The 24,828-nt window shown below is 42.3% G+C and overlaps 2 protein-coding genes across 4 annotated transcripts in view; both read left to right on the top strand.

The window, feature by feature from the left end:
- The window catches only part of CANX (calnexin), a 31,833-nt gene extending 10,491 nt beyond the window's left edge, over window positions 1–21,342 (top strand). The window contains exons 2-15 of the mRNA XM_023617029.2: window positions 4,804–4,980; window positions 5,266–5,339; window positions 5,778–5,836; window positions 6,311–6,452; window positions 6,918–6,999; window positions 7,481–7,673; window positions 9,614–9,803; window positions 12,603–12,716; window positions 13,024–13,180; window positions 14,471–14,686; window positions 15,334–15,453; window positions 16,682–16,811; window positions 16,921–17,000; window positions 18,980–21,342. Of these exons, the coding sequence (XP_023472797.1) occupies window positions 4,807–4,980; window positions 5,266–5,339; window positions 5,778–5,836; window positions 6,311–6,452; window positions 6,918–6,999; window positions 7,481–7,673; window positions 9,614–9,803; window positions 12,603–12,716; window positions 13,024–13,180; window positions 14,471–14,686; window positions 15,334–15,453; window positions 16,682–16,811; window positions 16,921–17,000; window positions 18,980–19,033 (1,785 nt within the window). The 5' untranslated portion in view covers window positions 4,804–4,806 and the 3' untranslated portion in view covers window positions 19,034–21,342. The remainder of the gene's footprint in view (window positions 1–4,803; window positions 4,981–5,265; window positions 5,340–5,777; window positions 5,837–6,310; window positions 6,453–6,917; window positions 7,000–7,480; window positions 7,674–9,613; window positions 9,804–12,602; window positions 12,717–13,023; window positions 13,181–14,470; window positions 14,687–15,333; window positions 15,454–16,681; window positions 16,812–16,920; window positions 17,001–18,979) is intronic.
- A 1,953-nt stretch (window positions 21,343–23,295) lies between these two features.
- MAML1 (mastermind like transcriptional coactivator 1) overlaps window positions 23,296–24,828 on the top strand; it is a 37,540-nt gene continuing 36,007 nt past the window's right edge. For 2 of the 3 annotated variants that reach the window (XM_023617028.2, XM_023617026.2), the window contains exon 1: window positions 23,296–23,741. In XM_023617028.2, the coding sequence (XP_023472796.2) occupies window positions 23,433–23,741 (309 nt within the window). In that variant the 5' untranslated portion in view covers window positions 23,296–23,432. The remainder of the gene's footprint in view (window positions 23,742–24,828) is intronic. The other variant, XM_023617027.2, reaches the window with a different exon arrangement.

The raw sequence follows: 24,828 nt of genomic DNA, 5'->3' as shown, positions 1-24,828 counted from the left end.
CAATATACATGTATGGCAGTATCAGAATTGTTGACCTGTACACCCATGTGAAACAACTTACCAACTAAAACAGTGCTTTGATACAGTCTAGTTTTACAGACTCCACTCATTTCCAAAGTTACTTGAGTCAGCATCTTTTCCCTCCACCCCTTTCAGTGAGGTTATTTCATATATTTGTAGTACAGTGAGATTGTTTTCTCTCATCCTGCATGCCATCCTTGGATCACTCGATCTTCTAAATGATTTTTAAAATTTTCATACATTAAGATTTACTCATGCTATAAAGTTTTATAAGTTTTGACAAATGCACAGTGTCATGTATCCATAATTATAGCATTATACAGAAAAGTTTCACTGCCTAAACAATTCCCTGTGCTTATTCAACCTGATCCCCTTCCCAAAACCTTTGGCAACCACTGGTGTTTTTACTGTATCTAGAGTTTTGCCTTTTCAGAATGTCATATAGTTGGAATTGTACAGCATGTCGCCTTTCAGACTGGCTTTTTTCACTTAGCAGTATGCATTTAAGATTCATCTAAGTCTTTTTGTGGCTTGATAGCTCATCTTTGAATTGCTGAATAATATTCCATTGTATTGGTATACTACAGTTTATCATTCACTTATTGAATATTTTGGTTTCTTCAAGTTTTGGGTGATTGTGGATAAAGCTGCTATAAACATTTGCCTGCAGGTTTTTGTGCACTTGTAAGCTTTTGGATCAGTTGGGTGAGTACCTAGGAGCACAGTCGCCGAATCTCATGGGAAGACTACGGTTAGCTTTGTAAGAAGTTGCCAAACTATCTTCCAAAGTGACTGTACTGTTTTGCGCTTTCATCAGCAATGAAATGAGAGTTCCTGTGTTGCTTCACATCCTTGTCATTTTTTGGCTCTTAGCCATTCTAATAGGTGTCTGATGGTATCTCATTCTTTAATTTGCAGTTACCTAATGGCAGATGATGTTGAGCATCTTTTCATGTGCTTATTTTCCATCTGAATATCTTCTTTGGTGAGGTATCTGTTCAGATCTTTTGCCCATTTTTCACTTGGGTAGTTTGTTTTCTAATTGTTGAGTTTGAGTTCTTTGTATATTTTGGAAACCCCTCTGTTATCAGATATGTATTTTGCAAATATTTTCCCCTAGTAGGATTTGTCTTTTAATTCTTTTGAGTCTCTTTCACAGAGTTGACGTTTTTAATTTGAATAAAGTTCATCTTTCTTTCATGTATCTTGCTTTTGATGTATGCAAAACTCATTGTCAAACCAAGATCACCTAAATTTTCTACTGTGTTTTCTTCTAGAAAGCATAATAGTGCAATGTCCTTTTTATATACCCACTGAATAGGTGCTACCTTTTGGACTTCAGTTGATATAAGGAATGTGAGTAGCAGGACTGAAATGAGGGGACATTTTGTTTCTTGGTAATGTTGGATTTTCATTAACGAAGCAGAGAATTAAGATCATCTTAAAATACATTGTCTTGAATTGTTTGTGTGAACAGGTCTCTGCCAAAATTTGGAACATTTAAGCTAGCTTAACAGTGGCCCTTATAACTAGATGTATTTACTGTAGCATTTTCTTGGGAGTATTGGCAAATTATGGTTGTTAAAATAGCATATGTAGGGGCCGGCCCGGTGGCGCAGCGGTTAAGTGTGCACTTTCCACTTCGGTGGCCCAGGATTCACTGGTTCAGATCCCAGGTGCCGATGTGGCACCACTTGGCAAGCCATGCTGTGGCAGGCGTCCCACATATAAAGTAGAGGAAGATGGGTATGGCTGTTAGCTCAGGGCCAGTCTTCCTCAGCAAAAAGAGGAGGATTGGCAGTAGATATTAGCTCAGGGCTAATCTTGCTCAAAACCAACCAAACAAAAAAAACAGCATAAGTAAAGCTAGCAGTGGCTAAGGCTCATACATGCACACCTATGAGAATTGATTTCTCCTGGTTTGGCAATAGTGGTTTCTCACAGCTTTAACAACCCTCTGGATAACGTGAAAGTGACAGATGAGTGCCTGTGCACTTCTTGTACCTGAAAAACCAGATTCTGCAACTAGGGGTGTAGGGGAATTGGTGGTAGGAGAGAAGGGCATTTCCTGGAGACTTCCTGTATTGTTCCTGACAGGGCCAGTACCCTTCTGCTGCCTGAAGACTTCTTCCTGTCCCTGGGCCATTCTCCCTCCCCCACGTGGATGCCTTCTTTCTCCCAGGTCCTTGGTCCACCAGCCTGGCTGGCTGCTCTGCCGTTGTACCCTCCCTCACTAAACCACGTTCTGGATCACTCCCTTTAGTGCTCTTCCAGACCATTTTCCTGTCCCGTCTCTGTCACACCTCTTCAGTATTCAACTACATAGTAACATTTTGTCTAGTGTAATAGAAATATAGGACTTGGATTCTTTGAATCTCACTTAGTGGTTGTGATAATGAGTAGATTATTATACTTTCACTAAGTCTTTGTTCCTAATGTATAAAGTAAATGAAAGTAATGTCTCATGGGAGGTTTACAGGGAACAATGTATGTGAAAGTGCTTTATAAACTGGAAAACAAGCAAAAATGGATTATTCATAAACCCGAATCAGTGGTTTTCAAAGTGAGGTTGCTGAGCCAGCAGTTTGAGCATTCCCTGGAACTTGTTGGGAAGGTGAGGTCTGGGCCTGGGGCCCAGCCCCGACCTACTAATCAGAAACTCGGGATGAGGCCCAGCCGTGTTGTAACAAGCCCCCTGGGTGACGCTCAAGCCTGCTCAGGTTTAAGAAGCACTGCCCTACAACATCATACCTAAAACACCTAAGGACGATTGCATTAGTCTGCTCGGGCTGCCGTGATAGAATACCGCAGACTGGGTGGCTTAAACAACAGAATTTATTTCCTCACCGTTCTGGAGGCTGGAAGTCCGAGATCAAGGTGCCAGCGTGGTTGGTTTCTGGTGAGGACTCCTTGGCTTGCAGAGGGCCGCTGTCTCGCTGGGTGCTCACATGGACTTTCCTGTGTGCATGAGCACTCCTGGCGGCTCTTGGTCTTCTTGTGTGCACACCGCACTACTACTCTTATGCTCTCTTTTAACCTTAATTACTTCCTTGAAGGTCCTATCTCCAAATATAGTCAAATTGGGAGTTAGGGCGTCAATGGATAAATTTGGGTGGGAACACAGTTCAGTCCATAACAACAGTAAATCAACAAATTTAAAATTATTGAGGAAAAAAGTTGGTCCTACATTTTTTAAAGGTAAGTGTGGAGTTAGCTTCCTGGACCCCATCTTCCTGATTAGCTTTTCCTTGAGCAACAGTGTGTCCCAGCATCAGTACTTAGTCCTAATTAATCCATTGGTTTTGTGCTTTACCACATTTTATTTTACTTTTAAGAAGTTCTTTCTTTCCTGGTTTTTTTTTTGGACTTTGCAAGAGAAAGAAAGGTCTGCCTTGTAAACAAGAGACCGAGAAAATTAAGCTGTTTTCTTTTTATTGTTTAATCTTTTTTTATTATTATTATTGTGGTAAAAACACATATCGTAAGATTTACCATCTTAGCCATTATTAAGTGTATGGTTCAGTGGCATGAAGCACATTCAACTGTTGTGCAGCCATTACCACCATCCATCTTCAGAACTCTCTTCATTTTGCAGAATTGCAACTCTTTTTGTGTTTGTGTGAGGAAGATTGTCCCTGAACTAACGTCCGTGCCAGTCTGCCTCTATTTTGTACATGGGACACCGCCACGGTGTGGCTTGATGAGCAGTGTGTAGGTCTGCGCCCAGAATCTGAACCCGCGAACCCCGGGCTGCTGAGGCAGAGTGTATAAACTTCACCGCTGTGCCACCAGGCCAGCCCAGAATTGCAACTATACTAAGTCCTACCAAATCCTTTTGTGCATCCAGGTGGCTCAGTTTTTATATCTTTAGATCTGTGGTGCTTGGAAAGAGGACCCACTACTACCCCTGACAGTCTAAGACAGTACACAAGGCACTTAAGTGTTTAGAAAATAGGAGATAAAAGTGGCTAGTTCTTGCTTTCATATTTTCCTTGTTGAGTCTTAAATCGCTAATTTAAAACCACATCTACACTTGATCTTTGAACAACAGCGTTAGGATCTATGTTAAGTCTTTAGTGTGAGGCTAGTTAGCCCTGCTCTCATCATCCATTGTGGTGTTGTAGTCAGTACTCATTGTAACATGAATAACGTGCAGGGGCTTTTGTGCATCGTCCAGCTCTTTACAAACGCAGGAGGTTAGTCTGAAATTGTATTGAACACCTAGACCTAGGTCTCTGTAGCCAGCATGATATTCTATGTGGGGACAATTGTTTATGTTTGAGTTTTAGTTTAAAATTTTCTTTAAATTGAATCCTTTAACTACCTGATTTTAGGAAAACTGCTTAATCTCTCTGGGTTCACTTTTTTAATCTGTAAAAATAAATATTCACAATAAAGTTCTCTTTAGCTCTAATTTTAAAGTCTTATTTTTTCTTTTCCTTTTTTCGCTCTGGTGAGGAAGATTGGCCCTGAGCTAACATCTGTTGCTAGTTTTCCTCTTTTTGCTGAGTAAGATGGGCCCTGAGCTGACATCTGTACCAGTCTTTCTCTATTTTTTGTATGTGGGACGCCACCACAGCATAGCTTGATGAGGGGTATGTAGGTCTGCACCTAGGAACCGAACCCGTGAACCCCGGGCCACTGAAGCAGAGTGCAAAAACTTAACCACTATGCCACTGGGCTGACCCCAAAGCCTTAATTTTAATCAAGAGGAGTTAGTTGCCTTTACAGAACTTTTTAAAGAAGGCTATATGTTTAACTTACTTTACTCTTTCCATGTAGATCATGGAAGGGAGGCGGTTGCTGTGTGTGTTACTGGTCCTTGGAACTGCTGTTGTTGAGGCTCATGATGGACATGACGATGATGTGATTGACATTGAGGATGACCTCGATGATGTCATTGAAGAGGTAGAAGACGCAAAACCGAAACCAGAGACCAGCACTCCTCCGTCTCCAAAGGTTTGATGTGGTCTTTGAATCTATTTGTTTTACCTCTTGAGATAATCAAAGGATGAAGGTAAATTTACATCCTTTCCAAAGGGAAGGCATAGTTTGCTAAAATAGTCATTGGTCTTTGTTGCAACCTTTGTTATATCTTGCCAAAGATAAATTATGTGAATTGAATTTGGGGGCCAGCTGTGAAAGTTGTGTGATAATTGACAGAAACCCAGGAGAATAAATCCTACTAAGAAAGGAATGTTGCTGAAAGTCTCAATTCTTAATTCATTTTTGTATTTAACACAGGTCACCTACAAAGCTCCAGTTCCAACAGGGGAAGTCTATTTTGCTGATTCCTTTGACAGAGGAACTCTGTCAGGGTAAGTATTTCTTAGGGGAAAAAATCTTAGAGGCAAACATCATGTAAACAATATGGAATAGTGGATTCCTTTTTGTATAGCATTTTATATAGTGAAATACTATTTTATATCCCCAGTGTTCATGCCCATTTAGGAAAACAGTCTTTTAGACATGTGCTTCTGCTTCCATTTCTCTCTTCTCCACCCTGTATTTTGTTCTTTGAGAAAAATTTTTTCTCTTGAGTAGACTATTTCATGGATTTAGTACTTTTTCTTACAGGTTTGTGAATTGAGGACGATATATTATTGCTACTTGTGTGACAGATTTAAAAGTTGAAAGAGTGATTAAGTAGGCTAAGAACAGCTGGATAGATCCTGCGTTTATTTGTATTTACATTGTTTCTTTTCACAGGCCAGCTATCATTTGAATCTTAATTTTAGGGTTTGTCTTAATTACAGGTGGATTTTATCCAAAGCCAAGAAAGATGATACTGATGATGAAATTGCCAAATATGATGGTGAGAGTTCCATTTGATTTAGATGTAATAGCAGATTGAGGTTTGACATGTTGTTTCCATGGTACCTCTTAAGACTAGTTTAAAAAGGAGCATGTATACATTTTAAGATTTTTCCTTGGATGTTTTGCTATCTTTGTATGTTCCATTATATTTTATAGGGTTAAACCTGTTTAGTATTTGTTTTATACCATACAGTGGAAAGATAATTTATCACCTGTGTGCTACATGTTGGAAATGGAAGGTCTTTTCTAGGCATTGGTAAAATGAATATGCTACAAGTTTTTAAAAACCTTATCCTAATATTTGTGAAATATGTGTGTGTGATATTATTAGGCCATCTTTTTTAGGTAAATGGAACATGTTAGAAATTTGTCAGTATGACAGACTTGCACAACTTGGAGTTTTGTTTGTTACCATTTAAAGGACCTTCAAAGGTATAGTTCAGGAATGGAACTTTATTTTGTTGTTTTGCAGGAAAATGGGAGGTAGATGAAATGAAGGAAACAAAGCTTCCAGGCGATAAAGGACTGGTATTGATGTCTCGGGCCAAGCATCATGCCATCTCAGCTAAACTGAACAAGCCCTTCCTGTTTGATACCAAGCCTCTCATTGTTCAGTGAGTGAAAACGCTTGCTTGATAGAAGCTTTTTACAAAGGGTGATTTCAGAAGACGTTATATTGTAAAACTATTACTCTATATAAAAAAAGTTATGAGAATTATTAGATGTTACAATAGGGATTTTGGAGTGCATTTAAGCTTCCTGTGATCTAACATTTTTTTCCTGTTCCATAAATTATTTTGGAACAAATTGGCTATTTTTCTTCCTGATAGCAAATGATCTTCTGGATTTTGCAAAAAGTGTTTACTGAGAATCTCTGTTAAGGTTTTATTTTATTTTACTTACTTATTTTTGTGGTCTTGTGTAACCATTTAAAAGCAATAGAAGATGGAATCTTTCTTAACTGTGAACATGTGACCTGTGATAAAACATGTGACCAAGATGGGGGAAAGGGGAAATAAATTAAGAAATGTGATCTTTCAGAATGCCATATGGTTTTCTGCTTTTCTCTCTGAAATTAGGTATGAGGTTAATTTCCAGAATGGAATAGAATGTGGTGGTGCCTATGTGAAACTGCTTTCTAAAACCCCAGAACTCAACCTGGTAGGTGCTTCCTATTTTTTTTTCTGGCCACCCACAGTTATCTTTTAAGAATCTCAGAGAAAAGGAAAGAAAACTTCGTAAGACCTGTGAAAATAAAGGCCTCTTCTGCTGTTGAAATAGTTTGGAGGATTGGGAATATTGAGTTTGACACTTCTATGCTTTTTGTTTGAAATGTGAATTTCAAAGCTTTCTTATCCCTGATTTCTGTTCTGTGGAATTTTTAGTTTTAGCACACTTATTTCTTTTATCTAGATGTGTGCATTACTTTGTTTTTGTAAGCACTTTCATATATTCTCATGTAAAATTCCCTGGTAATTTCTGGTTATTTCCACTGGTATCTGTACAAACCTCATAAATGAATCAGCTTTTCCTTTAAAGTGACACTAATTTATTTGGGATTTAATAAGAGGAAATACCACCCTTTGAAAGCTTGCTTTTGAACACTTTGAGTTACTTAAGATAATCCATTTTGTTTCTTAAGGATCAGTTCCACGACAAGACCCCTTATACGATTATGTTTGGTCCGGATAAATGTGGAGAGGACTATAAATTGCACTTCATCTTCCGCCACAAAAACCCAAAAACGGGGACATATGAAGAAAAGCACGCTAAGAGGCCAGATGCAGATCTGAAGACCTATTTTACTGATAAGAAAACGCATCTTTATACATTAAGTAAGAAAAAACATTAATTTGGGGGTTTTATGACACTATACGTCCGTCATCCATTTAAGTTAAAGACCGCATGTCTGGAGAAGACCCAAGCCTGCAATAAGAGTCTCTGTTGACTTACTATCTTAGTGGTGAAATGAACTTAATTTCTCAGCACTAAAAGAAGCTTCTCTTCCATAAGTTGAATTGAGAACTGGGGTTTGAGACAATTTTAAGAATAAGCTTTTATTTCCTATAAAGAGCTTCTTTGTTGATCCCCTTCATTTCCTCCCTTTGTCTATTTTCTCGTTGATGAAGTGTTAAATAATAGGACATACAATGGAAATATATACGATCTTATCAAATTATCTTTTGGTTGCACTTTGGATGCTCCAACAGTTGGGCAGTTGAGTTCGATCATTTGGACATTGGAATGGGTTTTTTATTTTAATGAAGCTTTTCCTGCTGGTTTGAAATCACATATAGATATGCCTCTTTTCCTAAAGAATACAATAACCTTTTTTCTTTATAACAAAATTAACACATATTCAGTATAGAAATTCAAAAGATAGAAATAAGCAAAAAGAAGACATTTAAAATTATCTGAAATATCAACATTGTGATATGTATTTGGCCATATGTGAATAAACATGTGTATGTGTATAAAGATGCAATTTTTTTAAATTTTTATTTTTTATTAAGATTATGATAGTTAACAACCTGGTGAAATTACAGTTGTACATCATTATTAGTCATGTTGTAGGTACACCACTTCACCCCTAGTGCCCTCCCCCCGTCCCCCCTTTCCCCTGGTAACCACTGGTCAGTTCTCTTTGTCCATATGTTAACTACCACCTATGAGTGGAGTCATACAGAGTTTGTCTTTCTCTGTCTGGCTTATTTCACTCAACATAATACCCTCAAGGTCTATCCATATTGTTGTGAATGGGACGACTTTGTCCTTTTTTATGGCTGAGTAGTATTCCATTGTATATATATACCATATCTTCTTTATCCAATCATCACTTGCTGGGCACTTAGGTTGGTTCCATGACTTGGCTATTGTGAATAATGCTGCGATGAACGTAGGGGTGCATGGGACTTTTGGAATTGCTGATTCCAGGTTCTTAGGATAGATACCCAGTAGTGGGATGGCTGGGTCATAAGGTATTTCTATTTTTAACTTTTTGAGGAATCTCCATACTGTTTTCCATAGTGGCTGCACCAGTTTGCATTCCCACCAACAGAAGACACGTAATTTTTAAGTAAAACTTATATGCTTTATTTCCCGTGCCTTCTTAACTTCACACAAGTGTGAGAATCTTTCTGTAGGTGTCTGTGTCGTTGACAGTGTCGCTGGTCTTTGTTGTCACTGAGGATGGCAGTATGGCACTCTTGTCCTGTCTGGTGTTCTGGATGTGCTGTCACCTAGTCAGTTGCCCATGAGACATTTATGTGTGGGATCTAGGCTTTAGCATAAGTCGCACTTATACTTTTACGGATTTCAAATTGTGTTTTCATTTTCCATTGGATTCCAAAAGTGGAACATAGATGGTGGTAATACCAGCTAAAAAATGAGGAAATGGGCCTTTTATACTGGAGGGGTGGTTATAATAAATAAATTTATTTGCCTATTGGCTGGTTTGTAACTGTTTGTGTCAGACCACTAGTGCATTAGTTTATGTCCCTTTGGTTTTTAATGTCTGTAAATGAAATATTTTGGTGTTTTAAGTTTTATCTGTCCTTTGTTTTAATTCCTAAAAACCTGAGGAACTAATAGTTATGATTTATAAATAAGGAAAGGAGGGTTAACTTGCCTAAGGCCCTGAGACCATGTTCTGACTCTGAGGCCGAGGTCTTTACTCCGTGCTTCTGCTCTCTGTTAGAAAGGTGATCTTCTGTGCTTTGGTGAAGAGAATGAGTGGTTAATTAACTTTTTCAAATTGCATTTGATTTTTTTTCAGTCTTGAATCCAGATAATAGTTTTGAAATATTAGTGGACCAGTCTGTTGTCAACAGTGGAAATTTGCTAAACGACATGACTCCTCCTGTAAATCCTTCTCCTGAAATTGAGGACCCAGAGGACCAGAAGCCTGAGGATTGGGATGAAAGACCAAAAATACCAGATCCCGATGCTATCAAACCAGATGACTGGTGAGTCCTTAGGACCTGCCTTTGAGTGCATTGGAGCATTTCGTATAGTCCATATGGCTTGAACAACTAAATGTTGGTTGAGATCTGATGATTTCAGTAATCTGTGATACAGTCTAAATGGTAGGAAAAATATGTAGACTACTGTAGCTGAAAAGGGGCTGTGGTGATCATCTGGATTGCCTCACACCATTCTACAAGCCACAGAATGGCGAAGCTGATGCTATAGTTTGCCTGTGGTAACATGATTGGTTGTGGCAGAACCTTGAGTCTCTTGGTCTTGCCTTTCCAATGCTTCTGTGAAGTCACATTTAAAGCTAGAGTCCTCAAATTTTAAATTTTAACTTGAAAAATAACTTTTTCTTAATTAAACAGTATTTGAGATGTCGGCTCTGTGCCAGGCAGTAGAATATAAAGCCACAAGGACACCAGCTGCCTACACAGTTGTGAGACAGGCAAATAAAGTTGGCATGTGCATGGTGAGTGGTCTCATGGTGGATGTTAGCTCAGTGACCAGAGCACGAGGTATAGCTAATCCAGGGATAGTTTCTTGGAGCAGGGCAAATGAAACTGAGATTTGAAAGTGGGGTGATAGTTAACTAAGTGGTGAAGATGGGAAGTGATATTCCTGGTTGAAGAATAGCATCATGTGCAAAAGTAGGGGAGCAGGAGTAAGCTTGACATGTATGAGGGAGATTGAGTAGACGTGGCCTTCCATAGAGGGTGCAAGCTGGGGAGTGATGAGAAATGAGAACAGGACGGGTTGGCCATGTTTGAACTCCAGTCAGCGACTTTTAGAAATGTCAGAAAGTGAACAAAGAGAAATAATAAAACTGACTTTTCCATTTGTAAAATTATCCTCTTAGGCTTAGCAATTAAATTCTAGCTTATGTTTTTCCTTAAAGTTAAGATAAATGTGTACCTGAACTTTCATGCCGCACTAGTGTAAATGCTGAGTTTATTTGTATATTTGATGAACGTTGGATGTGGACTCAGCGTAGTTCAGTATTGTATTCCTTAACTAGCTGTTTTATCTTGGGGCTTGAAGGTGAATGTTCAGCATAAAAGGGTCAGCTGAATGTTATACAAGTTTAAGTTCTCACACAACTAATTTAAAACTAGCATAGGTCAGAGAGTCAGCCCCGTGGTGTAGTGAAGTCGCGCTCCACTTTGGTGGTCCAGGTTTGCGGGTTTGGATCCCAGGCACACACCTGTGCCACTTGTTGGCCATGCTGTGTCAGTGACGCGCATATGAAAAATAGAGGAAGATTGGAACAGATGTTAGCTCAGGGTGAATCTTCCCCCACGCAAAAAGAGGAAGATTGGCAGTGGGTGTTAGCTCAGGGCAAATCTTCCTCAGAAAAAAAAAACAACAACAAACTAGCATAGTTCAAAAATAAGCATAATCCTGACCAAGGGTGAAAGATGGAGATGTCTTTGCTTACCTATTAAAGTGGGACTGTCCTGGGGCCGGTCCTGTGGCTGAGTGATTAAGTTCGCGTGCTCCGCTTTGGCGGCCTGGGGTTTCACCCGTTCGGATCCTGGGCATGGACATGGCACCACTCATCAAGCCATGCTAGGCGGTGTCCCACGTGCCACAACTAGAAGGACCCACAACTAAAAATATATACAACTATGTACTGGGGGGCTTTAGGGAGAAAAAGGAAAAAAATAAAATCTTTAAAGTGGCACTGTCTTACAGTAACTGCATAAAACTTTAAAATTAGGTACTTCTTGACGAACTTTTATTTTAGGAGTAGCTGTTTGAGTTATTCACATACTAAAATCCACCCTCTTGATGCCTACAATTCAGTGGTTTAGTATATTTACAGTATTGTGCAGCCATTACCACTGTCTAATTCTGGAACATTTTTATCACCTAAAAGGAAACCCAAACCCATTAAGCAGGTACTCCCTGTTTCTCCCTTCCACCAGCCCCTGACAACCACTAGTCTACTTTCTGTCTCTATGGATTTGCCCATTCTGGACATAGACTAATATACTGTGTGCCCTTTTGTGTCTGGCTTCTTTCACTTAGCATAATGTTATCAAGGTTTATCCATGTTGAAGTACGTTTTTCCTTTTTATGACTGAATAATATTCCATCGTGTGGATAATACCACATTTTATTTATCCATTCCTTAGTTGATTGACATTTAGATTGTTGCCCTTTTTTGGGTGTGGTTGTGAATAATGCTGCTATGAACATTCATGTACAGGTTTTTGGGTAGATAGACATTTTCATTTCTCTTGGCTGTTTACCTAGGAGTGGAATTGCTAGGTCATATGGTAATTCTACGTTTAACTTTTTGAGGAACTGCCAAACTGTTTTCTAAAGCTGCTTACCATTTTGCTTTCTACAAGCAACGTATGAGGGTTTCATTTGCTCCACATCCTTGCCAACACTTGTTTTTGTTAATAAGTCTGTTATAGCCATCCTAATGTATGCGAAGTGGTGTCTTATTCTGGTTTTGATTTGCATTTGCCTGAAGGCTGATGATGTTGAACGTCTTTCCATGTGCTTATTGGGCGTTTATATATCTTTGGAGAAATGTCTATTCAAATTCTTTGCTGGTTTTTCAATTGAGTTGTCTTTTTATTATTGGGTTGTGAGAGTTCTTTATTCTGGATACTAGACCTTTATCAGGTATATGATTCACAAATATTTTCTAGGAAGAATTATTTTGAGGTTAAGTAAGAACTAAATACTTGGAGATTGCCCTGTTTCACATTCTCACAGTTGGACCACATTGTGGTCTCTGGCCCAGGGTTGTCATAACTGGCTTTTTCTCTGTGTTTAAGGGATGAAGATGCCCCTGCTAAGATTCCAGATGAAGAAGCCACAAAGCCTGAGGGCTGGTTGGATGATGAACCTGAATATGTACCTGATCCAGATGCAGAGAAGCCAGAGGATTGGTAAGAGCTTCTGTTATCTTTTTAAATTACTTGCTTTTTTATTGAAGTAAAAGTTAATAGTTAAATACAGTCAAAGGCCCAAACTTAAGTGTAGAGCTTAACAAGTTTAATTACATTTTCGTCTCTCTCTCTTTCTGTTAATGCATCAGTCATGAAAAACCCTTGTTACTGGAAATACAGAAACAAGATAATGTTCTGCAGTATGACAGTATGAAAGCATTCCTGCAGGATTTCAAGGGAGCCCAGGGAAAGCTGTTCACAGTCCTGCACCACAGAACCCATTTGTAGTTTGTTTATATCTCTACAGGGATGAAGATATGGATGGAGAATGGGAGGCCCCTCAGATTGCCAATCCTAAATGTGAGTCGGCCCCTGGGTGTGGTGTCTGGCAGCGCCCTATGATTGACAACCCTAATTATAAGGGCAAATGGAAGCCTCCCATGATTGACAATCCTAACTACCAGGTTTGTGCCTCTTGATGGTTGAGTTGCTTCATTGATCTGTTTGTGTTCAGATAGAAGTTTTCCCTGTAGTGAGGCTGCCAGGTTGATCACTATATTCACACTATTGAATTAAAAACAAAGTAAACTTCATAAATTGAGCTTAATATGTTAAATATTGAGAAGATAAATCTAGAAACTGGAAAGAAGAGCTTTCATAATTGTTTTGTAACTTATGTTTAAAAACAAAAGAATAATGGGAAACTTGCAATTTGGGCACCCTGCTATCGTGTGGCAGGGTTGCTGCAGCCTCTGGATGCAAATTGGCAATTGTGTGATGGGTGGGTGGAGGGCTGTGATGGGAGTTGGCTCCCTGACCTCAGTATCTTCAACTGGAAAAAGACTGTGAGGCTCAAATGAGATGATAAGAATACAGGAGGTAATGTTATACAGCTTCAAGTTTACTATGGACGTGTAAACACTCAGATCCTGGTCTCTCTTCTGTTTCTGTCATGGTCAGATTATTTATAATCATTAATTTCCACTTTGTCTCACTTTAAAATGTAAAGTGTAGGTATGTGTCTATATGCATACACCATGTGTATACTTTCCTATTTATAAACTTTTTATTTTTTTTTGAGGAAGATCAGCCCTGAGCTAACATCTGTGCCCATCTTCCTCTACTTTACATGTGGGACGCCTCCCACAGCATGGCCTGACAAGCGGTGCCATGTCTGCACCCGGGATCCGAACCAGCGAACCCTAGCCAGCCGAAGCGGAATGTGCGCACTTAATCACTGTGCCACCGGGCTGGCCCCTATAAATGTATTTTTAATTGTGCGAACAATAAGATAAATTAAAAATTGCCCTTTAAGAAAAAGCTGCCCTTTGGCTGTTCTGTTGATGGCCATTTGGTGAATTGCCATTTTTGCTTTTTGAGTCCTTGCTGCAATAATCTTTGTACATGTACATAGCCTACTATACTAGGTGTATAGTAGGCTATACTATCTAGGTTTGTGTGAGTACACTCTATATGGTGCTCGCACAGTGACGAAATCACCTAACGATACGTTTCTTAGAACGTCCTCCATCGTTACGTGACGCATGGCTGTAGTTGGAATCCAGGCATCTTAGAGGCAGAGTGTGTGAAACATCAGTAGCATTTATTGTTTTCTTCCTGTTACTCAATTAAGTTTTACCTAGTCAGCACTTACCTTCATTGACCCTGCAGAACTCATCTTAATTCTTACTTAGGTTCACCATAAATTTGTGTTGATCATTATCTGAAATGACTTTTAAAATATTTTTCTCTAGGGAATCTGGAAACCCCGGAAAATAGCAAATCCAGATTTCTTTGAAGATCTGGAACCTTTCAAAATGACGCCTTTTAGTGCTATTGGTTTGGAACTGTGGTCCATGACCTCAGACATTTTTTTTGACAACTTTATTGTTTGTGGCGATCGAAGAGTAGTTGATGATTGGGCCAATGATGGATGGGGTCTGAAGAAAGCTGCTGATGGGGCTGCCGAGGTTTGTGGTTGCTTGTTTCTTGTGCATTTATATCTGTTATCGCAGTAACTAATTGCAACTTTTGTTAAAAACTATTTTTAGGGTTTGTCTTTCCCTTCTTTGGGAATATTGTCACAAAAAATGTGATCATATGCCTGCCAAAGACAAAGTATCAGGATTTTGAGCTTGACTTCATTAGTCTAATGCAGTAGCTTTAGAGTCTCTATTTGTGTTATGGGTAGGGTATTTTTTTTTTATTATTGTGTTGAATGTATTTAACAAAATTTGCCATTTAGGGTATATTTTAATGCACTCTTAAATATTGAATCTTGGTTTACCCAAAATACGGAATTTTCAAACAGCTGGTCATATGGCTGAGCTGCAAATTAGAGAACCAGAGACATTGAGATCAAGAAATTGTTCATTCACTGGTCCCTGAAGTTAAAGATGATTAAGAAGCAATCTTTCACATCTATTAAAGGGAAATCACCTTGATGATAGGCAAATTGGGGCTTTTCTCTTAGTTCATTTTTATGTTGTATGAACATCTCAGCTTGAACCCGTAGAAAAAGGAGGAGCCTGAGTAGTGCCGTGTAGTAATTGAACAGTGCAGCCTATATTTGTTGTCAAAAGCCAGAACCTGAAATCAGTCTTGTCTTGTTTTTCAGCCCGGTGTAGTGGGGCAGATGATTGAGGCAGCTGAGGAGCGCCCGTGGCTCTGGGTGGTCTACATTTTGACTGTAGCTCTGCCCGTGTTTCTTGTTATCCTCTTCTGCTGTTCTGGAAAGGTACGAGTTTTGTGGGGTTTTTTGAGTCACTTTTAGAAAGAACTGTTATGATGTTAAAAATAGCTGAAATATTTTGCTTGAGGTTTTCTTTGTAGCAGCTCAGTAATGGCTGGGCCACATTTGGTGTCAGCCTCTGAAACTTTATTCACTACTCTCAGTGGCCATTTATTGTGCCCAGATGGGAGCAGTTTCCACTAGTATTTAAGCCCACTGTATTAGTCTCCTTAATATTTGTCAGCAGCTTCTGGGGGCCGGGGCAGCAGGGGCTCTCAGATGTAAAAAGAGCCATCTGGGTACAAATCAGCATTTCCTGGCATAGCTGTTTCTAGTCATTTATAATTTGATCTTGGATTTCTCACTATCTGTTCCCCCTCCCCCAAATACATATAGGGGTAATACAGCCTTATTTTGGTTCTTCTTGTTTAGCCTTTATTATATACAATCAAAAAAAGAGAAATTTTATTCAGGATCTCTACTTCTACTAAATAAGAAATATGTGTTCACAATGTTTCTTAACCTGATCCTGAAGTCCCCTTTCTAACTTTATCCTCCGTGATTGTTCTGCGTGTCTGTGCCTCATTCACACAGACTATTTAGACCTGCACATTCCTGCCGGACCCCTTTGTTCTTACTGTCCCTTCTGCCTTGAACCACATAGATGCTCACTGAAGAGAAAGCTCTCAGGGAAGGAATTACATCTTACTTACTTCTTTATATCTACCCCAGTATATAGTACAGAATTTTCCTCCTAGGCATTCAATAATTAGCCAGCCCTGGTGGTCTAGTGGTTAACTTTTAGCATTGCCACCGCCAAGGCCTGGGTTTGTTTCCCAGTCAAGGAACCACACCACTGTCTATTACTTGTCGCACTGTGGTGGCTGTATGTTGCTGTGATGTGAAAGCTATGCCAGCAGTAGGGTCACCCATGGTGGACAAGTTCAGAAGTGCTTCCAGACTAAGACAGACTAGCAAGAAGAACCTGGCCACCCACTTCCAAAAAAATTGGGCATGAAAACCCTATGAATAGCAGTGCAGCATTGTCTGATATAGTGCCAGAAGGCTGAGAGGATGCTGCAGAAAGACCAGGTAGGGTTCTGCTCTGCTGTATACTCAGGGTCACTGGGAGTCGGAATTGACTTGATGGCACTAACAATAATTCAGTAATTACGTGATAATGTAATACATAAAAATGTGAACGAAGTTGTTGTGCTTTGGGGGAATATTTCAGAAGCAGTCCAGTCCTGTGGAGTACAAGAAGACTGATGCTCCTCAACCAGATGTAAAGGAAGAAGAAGAAGAAGACAAGGAAGAGGAAAAAGACAAGGGAGATGAGGAGGAGGAAGGGGAAGAGAAACTTGGTAAGAAATAACCCCAAAATATCTGCTTTAAGCCGAGACCCAAAGATGTTTTTTCAAACCCCTAGAAGTAAGTTCTTGCTCAGTTGCTTTTCTTTGACTTCTGTCTTAGAGGAGAAGCAAAAAAGTGATGCTGAAGAAGATGGTGGCATGATCAGTCAAGAGGAGGAAGACAGAAAACCTAAAGCAGAGGTAATAGAAAGGGGGAGTACATTTTGTATTTCAAGCAACTGAGTTGAAGGTACATTTAAGTAGAAGGAGTATTTTCGTAAGGTAATTTTCAACGGCTGTAGCTGTAAAAATTCTGGTAATGCCAATTTTGTAAAAGTGGAATTCTTAGCAATACAGGTCAACATTTGATAGTTTCACATTACATCTTAACCTTGGAAGTATTTTCATGTGCTGAAAATGGTTTTCTGGAATAAGCAGAAGGTTGTTGGGGAAAACTAACAAAATGCTTCCTAAGATGGCAACTTCAGATTATTTTACAGTTCTGTCTCATCATCTACCTCTCCTCACTCTGCCCTGCAAAAGCATTTCTTGCACAAATCACTGCATTCTAAAATTTTTGTCCCTGTTGCTCATGGATTCATTCATTCAACAAATATTTTGAGCTCCCATTACGTGCCAAGCATTATCAGTGAACAAGACAAAACTACCCTGCCTTTAGGGGAGTTTAAATTCTAGTAGGAGGAAACAGACAATAAGCAGTAGATGTTATAAGGAAGTAAATAGTGTGTTAGAAAGTGATGGGCCCGGGCGGGCCCTGTGGCTGAGTGGTTGAGTTCACACGCTCCGCTTCGGTGGTCCCACATGCCAGAACTAAAATATACAACTGTGTACTGGGGGGATTTGGGGAGAAAAAGCAGAAAAAAAAATTGGCAATAGTTGTTAGCTCAGGTGCCAATCTTAAAGAATGAATAATTAAAAAAAAAAGTGATGGGCCATGAAAAATAAAAGTAGGATAGGAAAAGCTATTAGAAGTGCTGGAAGAGGGGAGGGTTTGCAATGTCAAAGATGGTAGGCCTCATTGGAGAGGTGACATTTGAGCAAAGACTTGCACAAGATAAAGGACTTTGCCATGGACATGCCCATGGGAAGAGCATTCCTGGCAGAGAGAAGAGCTAGTCCAGGGCCTGAAGTGGTAGTCTACAGGGATGGTGTGGCAGTAGAGCAAGAGGGTGGAGGAAAGGAAGCAAGCAAGGCTCCAGATTAGGGAGGGCCTCCTGGGCTGTTATATGGCCTTGGCTTTTCCTCCTCGTGAAATGGGCAGGGGTTGCACGGGACTGGCCGCATCTGATTACTCTGACTGCTGTGTTTTCTACAGACCAGAGAGAATCAAGGAGACTAGTTAGGAGGCTGCTATAATAATGCAGGCAAGATGTGGTGGGCTTGAGCAGGGTGAGAGAGAGGAGGGTGGGAGAACTCAGTGGACTTCTGGATTTGGGGTTTCTGGTGGATTGGATATGAGGTGTGAGAGAAAGAGAATGGCTGGCACCTTTTTCACCACGGTTCCTTTTCCAAGCATTTCTCTATGTCATTCTGTTCCTTCCTGGAAAACTACCCAGTTTCCATTTCCAGCTATCACAACTCTGCCCTTCTATTGATGACAGTCAATGCTGTTTATATTTTCAATGGATATGTTCTGTCTCAACCAGAATGCAGAGTTCTTTCAGGTAGGAACCAGTCTCACATACTTCTTTATATTCCCCAAACTTGCTTACACAATAGGAAGCCGGTATGTAGAGCAGAAAGAGCACTGGGCTTGTAGTCTTGAGTGTTCTGTGAGACTCAACTTGGATAGTCCTCATGAATCCTAGCTTTGTCAGCCTCAAAATGGGGCTGCTGTGCCCACAGGCCAGTAGATTATTCAGGATTAAGCAAGACAACATGTGAAAGCATGGTGTCTGGTCCTTTTTAAAGAAAATGTTTATGGGTTAGATTGAGAATAGTGCATGTTTATGGAAAACAAAAAAGAATAAATTAGAACACACATAATCCCACTACCTCTGAGACAATCGTTGGTTTTGGTGCATTTTCTTCTAATCATTTTTCTTGTTTTTTTCTTCAGATGGCTTAGCCTCAGCCTGGCTGATCTTGAAAACTTGGTGAACTTTTACTTTTTCTTAATATGCTAATTATAGTAAATTTCTTGTTTATTCAACCAACAGGAGGATGAAATTTTGAACAGATCACCACGAAACAGAAAGCCAAGAAGAGAGTGAAACAATCTTAAGAACTTGATCTGTGATTTCCTCTTCCTCCCCTCTCCCTGCAAATGTGGTCCTAGGAGAGGACCTGGCACACCTTAGGTTGAAGCTCAGAAAACCTCCAGATGTCACCATCAACAGGTTCCAGTTGAACACTAGCCCCGTGTAATTTTAAACATCTAGCAGTAAATAATTCCAGTTGTGACATAAAGGACCCTGTTTTTGTAGAAAGAAAGCATTTAACATAATGGTTGTGAAATGTAACATGAGGCAACTAACATGTATTTTTTTGTTTTTGAACATCTTTGTTTTCTAAGATAGAGTGATAGAACTTTGCCAGCCTTTAAAATCTTGGCTTAATTTAATATATTAATTTATCCTTGCAGAACTACCACCACCTTTAGAAATGCTAGGGGGATGGATTGCAGTTTTTATAACCAGTTTTGTTTTTTAAGTTTGGTATTACAAAACATTCAAGTGTCTCTATCCCTTAAAATTGATAATCATGTTTAAAGTGCTGTCACTTGTGGTTATAATCTTGTTTTGCTTGCTTCCATTACTCAGTTCCTCCTAAGGAAATTGAGAAGGATTGGATGGAACCCCAAATTTATTCAGAAGTTCTGTTGAAGTTGTATTAAAAATAGACATACGAAAAGAAAAAAATCTTTGCACTTGATGTTGGTTAGACTGTAAAGTGTGTGTGTTCTCTTGCCCTTGGAACAGCTCACTTCCCAGACAGCTTTGCAGTTAGAGGAGGAGGCACAATGTGGCACTCGAGCGTTCATACTTCACCCCCTGGGCGTCTCGGCTCTCTCCTTCTGGAGCAGGTGGCTTTGTAAGGAACGCTACAGGGGCCTGTGAGCCCTAGAGAGATGCACATGTTTGATCACTTCTTCCACTGTGTTGACACTGTTTTCCTTCCCTGTTTCCCCAAGTTCCCAGCTTTCTCCTCTGCTATGCATTTTCTTCACAGCGCAGCTTGCAGTCCGTTGCTGAAAATGATTATAAACTCTGCATAGTGTTAAGCTTTATTGTGATTACGTGTATGTTTCTTCTTCCTTTTTCAAGCAGACCCACACCTTTTCAGGGTCAAAGTACAGGATAGAATACTATCTTTCATTTTTCTCCATTTCTCTTACTCTGTGTAAAGACTTCAGAAGTCTAATCCAGAGGCAAGCCAATTCAGAATTGACTGTAATTGAACACAGGCTAAAAGTATTTATGGGAGCAGTGACATAAGCATGAGTTACCTGATTTTTATAGCTGCTAAACCTTTTAAGTCTTCATTTGCAGTTCATGTAACAGTTACGTCTGAAATTACATGATAAAGCAGTCCTGTTCAAAAAGAATTTCTCTTTTAGTATGTGGCTTGTAGAATTTTTAAAAAAGCGGTCTTAGGTCTGTTTTTTCATGTGGAATGCAGATGGGTGCTATCACAGCCTCTCCCCCATCACTATAGTGTAATAATATCATTATTACACCACATTGAAATGTATTCAGAGATTAGATGTCGTTTTAGCTTTATTCTTTCTTCAGAGGTGTTTCAAATGTACCGATCATACTGTTCCTTGCACTGAGTATATAAACACTCCAGAGTGTTTATATTGGGGAGATGCTGGGGAGGAAGTATATTCGTAAAAGATGAAGGGTGTATCTGTTTATTTTGTTTATCTTCAATTTTTTACTGGTTCACTTAAATTCTTATGAGGGTAGGATGCATTTTTCTTGCTGTTCAGTGCTTTCTCCTTTTCATCTGTTGTTCTGTGGTCACAGTGACCTTAGCTCTGTAGCAGACTTTCCCAAATGTATTGAGTGCAAATAAACAGTTACTTAGCAAGACCTGAAAATACGTCTGCAGGTTTCTCCTTGAAGCAAATATGTGGGATCATTGCATGTCCAGAAATCTCTCTTCACTCTGCATTGCCCTTATTTCACACCTCACTCACAGTTTCTTCCAGCTGAGCTGTGTAATGACAAATATAAATCAGTAGAGTGTTCATTTGCCTTTCCAGGGTTATTTAGCAAAGTTGGTCCAAAAAAAGAGAAAAACCAAGTCTTTTCTTGATTTTCTTTTTCACTGTCTTTGTAGAAGGTGCAGCTCTGATTAAATGTCTTACACATTAGTGAACGACCAGCAGCAGTTTTCAGTTCTTTAAAAAGCACTTACATTATGATTTTACGTGCTGGTTATCTGTCCCATTGTTGTAAACTGCCCACTCTATCAGATGTTTTCCTCACTTCCTCTTATTCACAAAATACTCTCCACTTTTCTCAAATTGTCACATTGCTAAATGGTATTACATTAAAGCCCTGTGTTAAGTGTCTGCTTTTGACTCAACTTCTTCATGGTAACCGTCAATTGGCTTGTTTTACTGTTTCAAAAGTGGGTTAATCTTCCTTTAATTGGCTGCTACATGAGAGTTTGCTAATTGCAGAAGCTACAGTCCTCTCTTGGTAGCCACAGGACGGACGGACACACACACACACACGGACACACACCCTCTAATACCAAAATCCACAGATGCTCAAGTCAGTATCCCTGGATGCAGAAATCTCAGATAAGGAGGGCCCAACTGTATTATCAACGGTGGAATAATTACTTCATCTCAGCACCTGGATTTGATCCAATCAGTTCATTGCAGGTTTTGCCTCCTTTTCCTGCTGGATCAGTGTTCAGTAGTTTCTATTTTTTTAAAGGATAGCTCAAAAAGGGAGAAGTAATTTGTAGTAATTTGTATTCTTTAATATTTCTGGGAACCATTGAAGTTTTAAATTTTTATTAGAAAATAAAATCTTGTTCAGAATCAGACTCCATCTTTTACATATTTCTGGGATTTTTTGAAAATTAGCTGAAAACTAATTTTTCATATGTGCTATTAGGCTTTTGGATTGCCTGCTGAAGAGAAACATACAAAATGTAGTGCCCCTAGTTACTATTTTCTTTCCGATTGGAAAAGAAACTATTTAATGCTGGTGTAAAATTTATGTTTGAAGACTGGTAAAAAGCAGGACCACATTATGGCATTTATGAGCCCTAGACACATTTTGCCTTAGTGAGCCCCTTGTATTTTTTATTGCATTTGTATAAAAACAGTTTGAATAAGGACTCACTTTTTTCTTTTGAATTTAAAATAAACATTTTCTTGGGGCCTAGTTAAAAGTAAGAAATGTGAGAGCTGTTGATGGTGCCCCTCAGGTGCATCCTCCTGGCACCTGCCGTCTAACTTTTTAGCAGTTAGGGTGCCAGTACCTGTTCCTAGTATCTCTTGAGCCAAAACAGACTATCTAGTTTTAATACTTTTTCATTGCTCCTATATTGTCTCCTACAGTGTCCTACCCCCTTTATGGACTAGTTATAAATACTAGAGCTTAATTGTCGTTGGTTGGATTTTGTTGAGTGACTCAATTTTACCGAACAGACCGGTCACCATTTAAATGGGAAGCTTGCAGGGCAGGCTTCCTGTTTTTGACTGAAGCATCGTCCTTTGCGGTTCTAGTGCCCACTAATGGAGCTAGACTGTCCTTCACAGCTGCTTCCCTCACATCTGCTGGGATTTTTTTTAAAGTAGTAACTGAACTTCTGAAACGTGTTCAACTTTTATGTAAGTGGAAATAGTCCCAGTGATTCAGAATGGTGGAAGGGGAAACCTCTTCCAGTTCACTCATTCTGACCAATTAGGAGGCTGGGTGTAAGGAATGAGGTCGAAGAAAAACAGCTGACATCGAAAAGCGCGGCTACTTTTGAGCTTATCAAAGCCGAGTTCACAAAGGCTGCAGGAGGAGAAGACGGTGAAGCGCTGTCGTGCCAGGCGGGCGTCTGGGTCTGGCCGGTTCCACCGCGCCCACTGCCCGGCTTTCCTGGGACCCGGAAGGGCCTGCCCACGAGGGCGGCGCTTAGGCCCGGCTCTGCTCGGTCATCCTCGGCCCGCCGCCCAGGACTGAGGGCCGCCCAGGGCTTCCCTCCGCCCTGATCGCGAGGGTTCCTTTTAAACTCCGATCGGGAGCCCCCCGCGCCTCTTGCGTGCTCGACCCCGCCCCTCGGGCGGCCCGCTCTTCCTCCTCTGATTGGCCGCAGTCCCTGCTCGTCAGCCGTGACGCAGGGATCGCCGCCGGGGCCCCGCCCTCTTCCGAGAGCCCTGAAAACAATTTTAAGATGGCGGCGGCGGCGGCGCGGAAAACAATGGGGTCGGGGCGGCGGGGACAGGCCGCGGCCTGAGGTGGGCAGCGAGCGCCGGCCCGGGTTGGGCCGAGCGGGGCCGCAGGAAGACCCGCTGCGCGGCGCGCTAGCCCGCCCCGCACCCCGCGGGGCCATGGCGCGGCCGTGAGGCGGCCGGGCCGCCGGCGAGAGCGGAGCCCGCAGTGCCAGCCGGCCTGAGAGGCCCGCCCCGGGCCCGGCCCGTGCAGCCCGCGGCCCATGGTGCTGCCCACCTGCCCCATGGCGGAGTTCGCGCTGCCGCGGCACAGCGCGGTCATGGAGCGCCTCCGGCGGCGCATCGAGCTGTGCCGGCGCCACCACAGCACCTGCGAGGCCCGCTACGAGGCCGTGTCGCCCGAGCGCCTGGAGCTCGAGCGCCAGCACACCTTCGCCCTCCACCAGCGCTGCATCCAGGCCAAGGCCAAGCGCGCCGGCAAGCACCGGCAGCCGCCCGCCCCGGCCCCGGCGCCCGCCCCGGCCCCGCGCCTCGACGCCGCCGACGGCCCGGAGCACGGCCGCCCCGTCGCGGTGAGTAGGGCGCGGGCGCGGCCCTCGCGGAGACGGCCCCGGGCCTGTCAGCTGCGGGAAGCGCGCGGGGCGGGCGGCGCGGCTCCCGGACCGGCTTGCTCCGGGCGGCCGGCGTCGCGCCGCGGGTGGGCGCCCTGCCCTGCGGGCCGGCTCACGTGGGGGCGCGCGTCGCCTCCCGCGGCCCGGACCCAGCTGTGCTGAGGGGACGGTCCGGAGCCCTTGGACGGCTGCGTCCCAGGCGCCGAGGCTGTTGACAGCGCCCGCTGTGGCGTGCAAGCCTCCTTTCAGTGTCCGACGGTGTGAGCTTGTTGGTAAACACGCCCCGCGGCTTCGCGGCGGCCGTTCGGGAGCCGCGCCGCTCCGCATTCCTCCTGAAGCAGGGAGGCGGCGGGGCTGGCGGCCCGTGGGGCGTCCGGGCGGCCCCGGCCGCCGCCTCCCGTTCGCGCTCCTCTCCTCCCAGCGGAGGAGCCGCTCGGCTGCTTGTCCCGCAGACTCTTACGGGACTCGGAAGGCAGGCGTGTGGCTGCGGCCGCGCCTGTGGACGGGAGGCCGCGCGGGCCCGGCTCCCTGCGGGCGGGCTCGGTGGTCAGTCGGAGGAAGCGGGCTGTCTGTCTCTTATTTTTAGCGCGGCCACACACTGCTTCAGGTCGTGTCTTGCCAGCTGGACCGTAAGCCCTGGGGACAGGGGCCTCGGCCGAGCCCCGCACGCGTCGGAGGGGCTGGGCGCGTGCCTGTGGAGTGAGCGAGGCTAAGCTCGGCAGTGCTGTCCTCGGTCCTCCGTCCTGCTGGTGCCGCCTCACAGGGCCGGCCGGCTCCGCGTGGTGCGCCGCCGCTGCGAGCAGCCCTGGTTTTAAGGAGAGACTTGAAGAGTACTGGGCGGGCATTCCGATTTAAGTAAATACCGAAAGCTCATAGAAACCTTAGTTTTGCACGCGAATGGTTGCCTTGAACACCTCCTGGAAAGTATGTCGGTAGTGGTTCCGTTTGTTGACGGAGAGTGAGTTCAGGTCCTCGGTGCCATTCTCGGTCCCCACCCCCGGAGAGAAGCTGGGCTGCCGCTTGAGGCGAGGCTGCTGCCGAGGGCTGG

This window comes from Equus caballus, chromosome 14 (assembly GCF_041296265.1).
Source record: "Equus caballus isolate H_3958 breed thoroughbred chromosome 14, TB-T2T, whole genome shotgun sequence".
NCBI lineage: Eukaryota > Metazoa > Chordata > Mammalia > Perissodactyla > Equidae > Equus > Equus caballus.
This window is presented reverse-complemented; position numbering and strand designations above follow the sequence as displayed.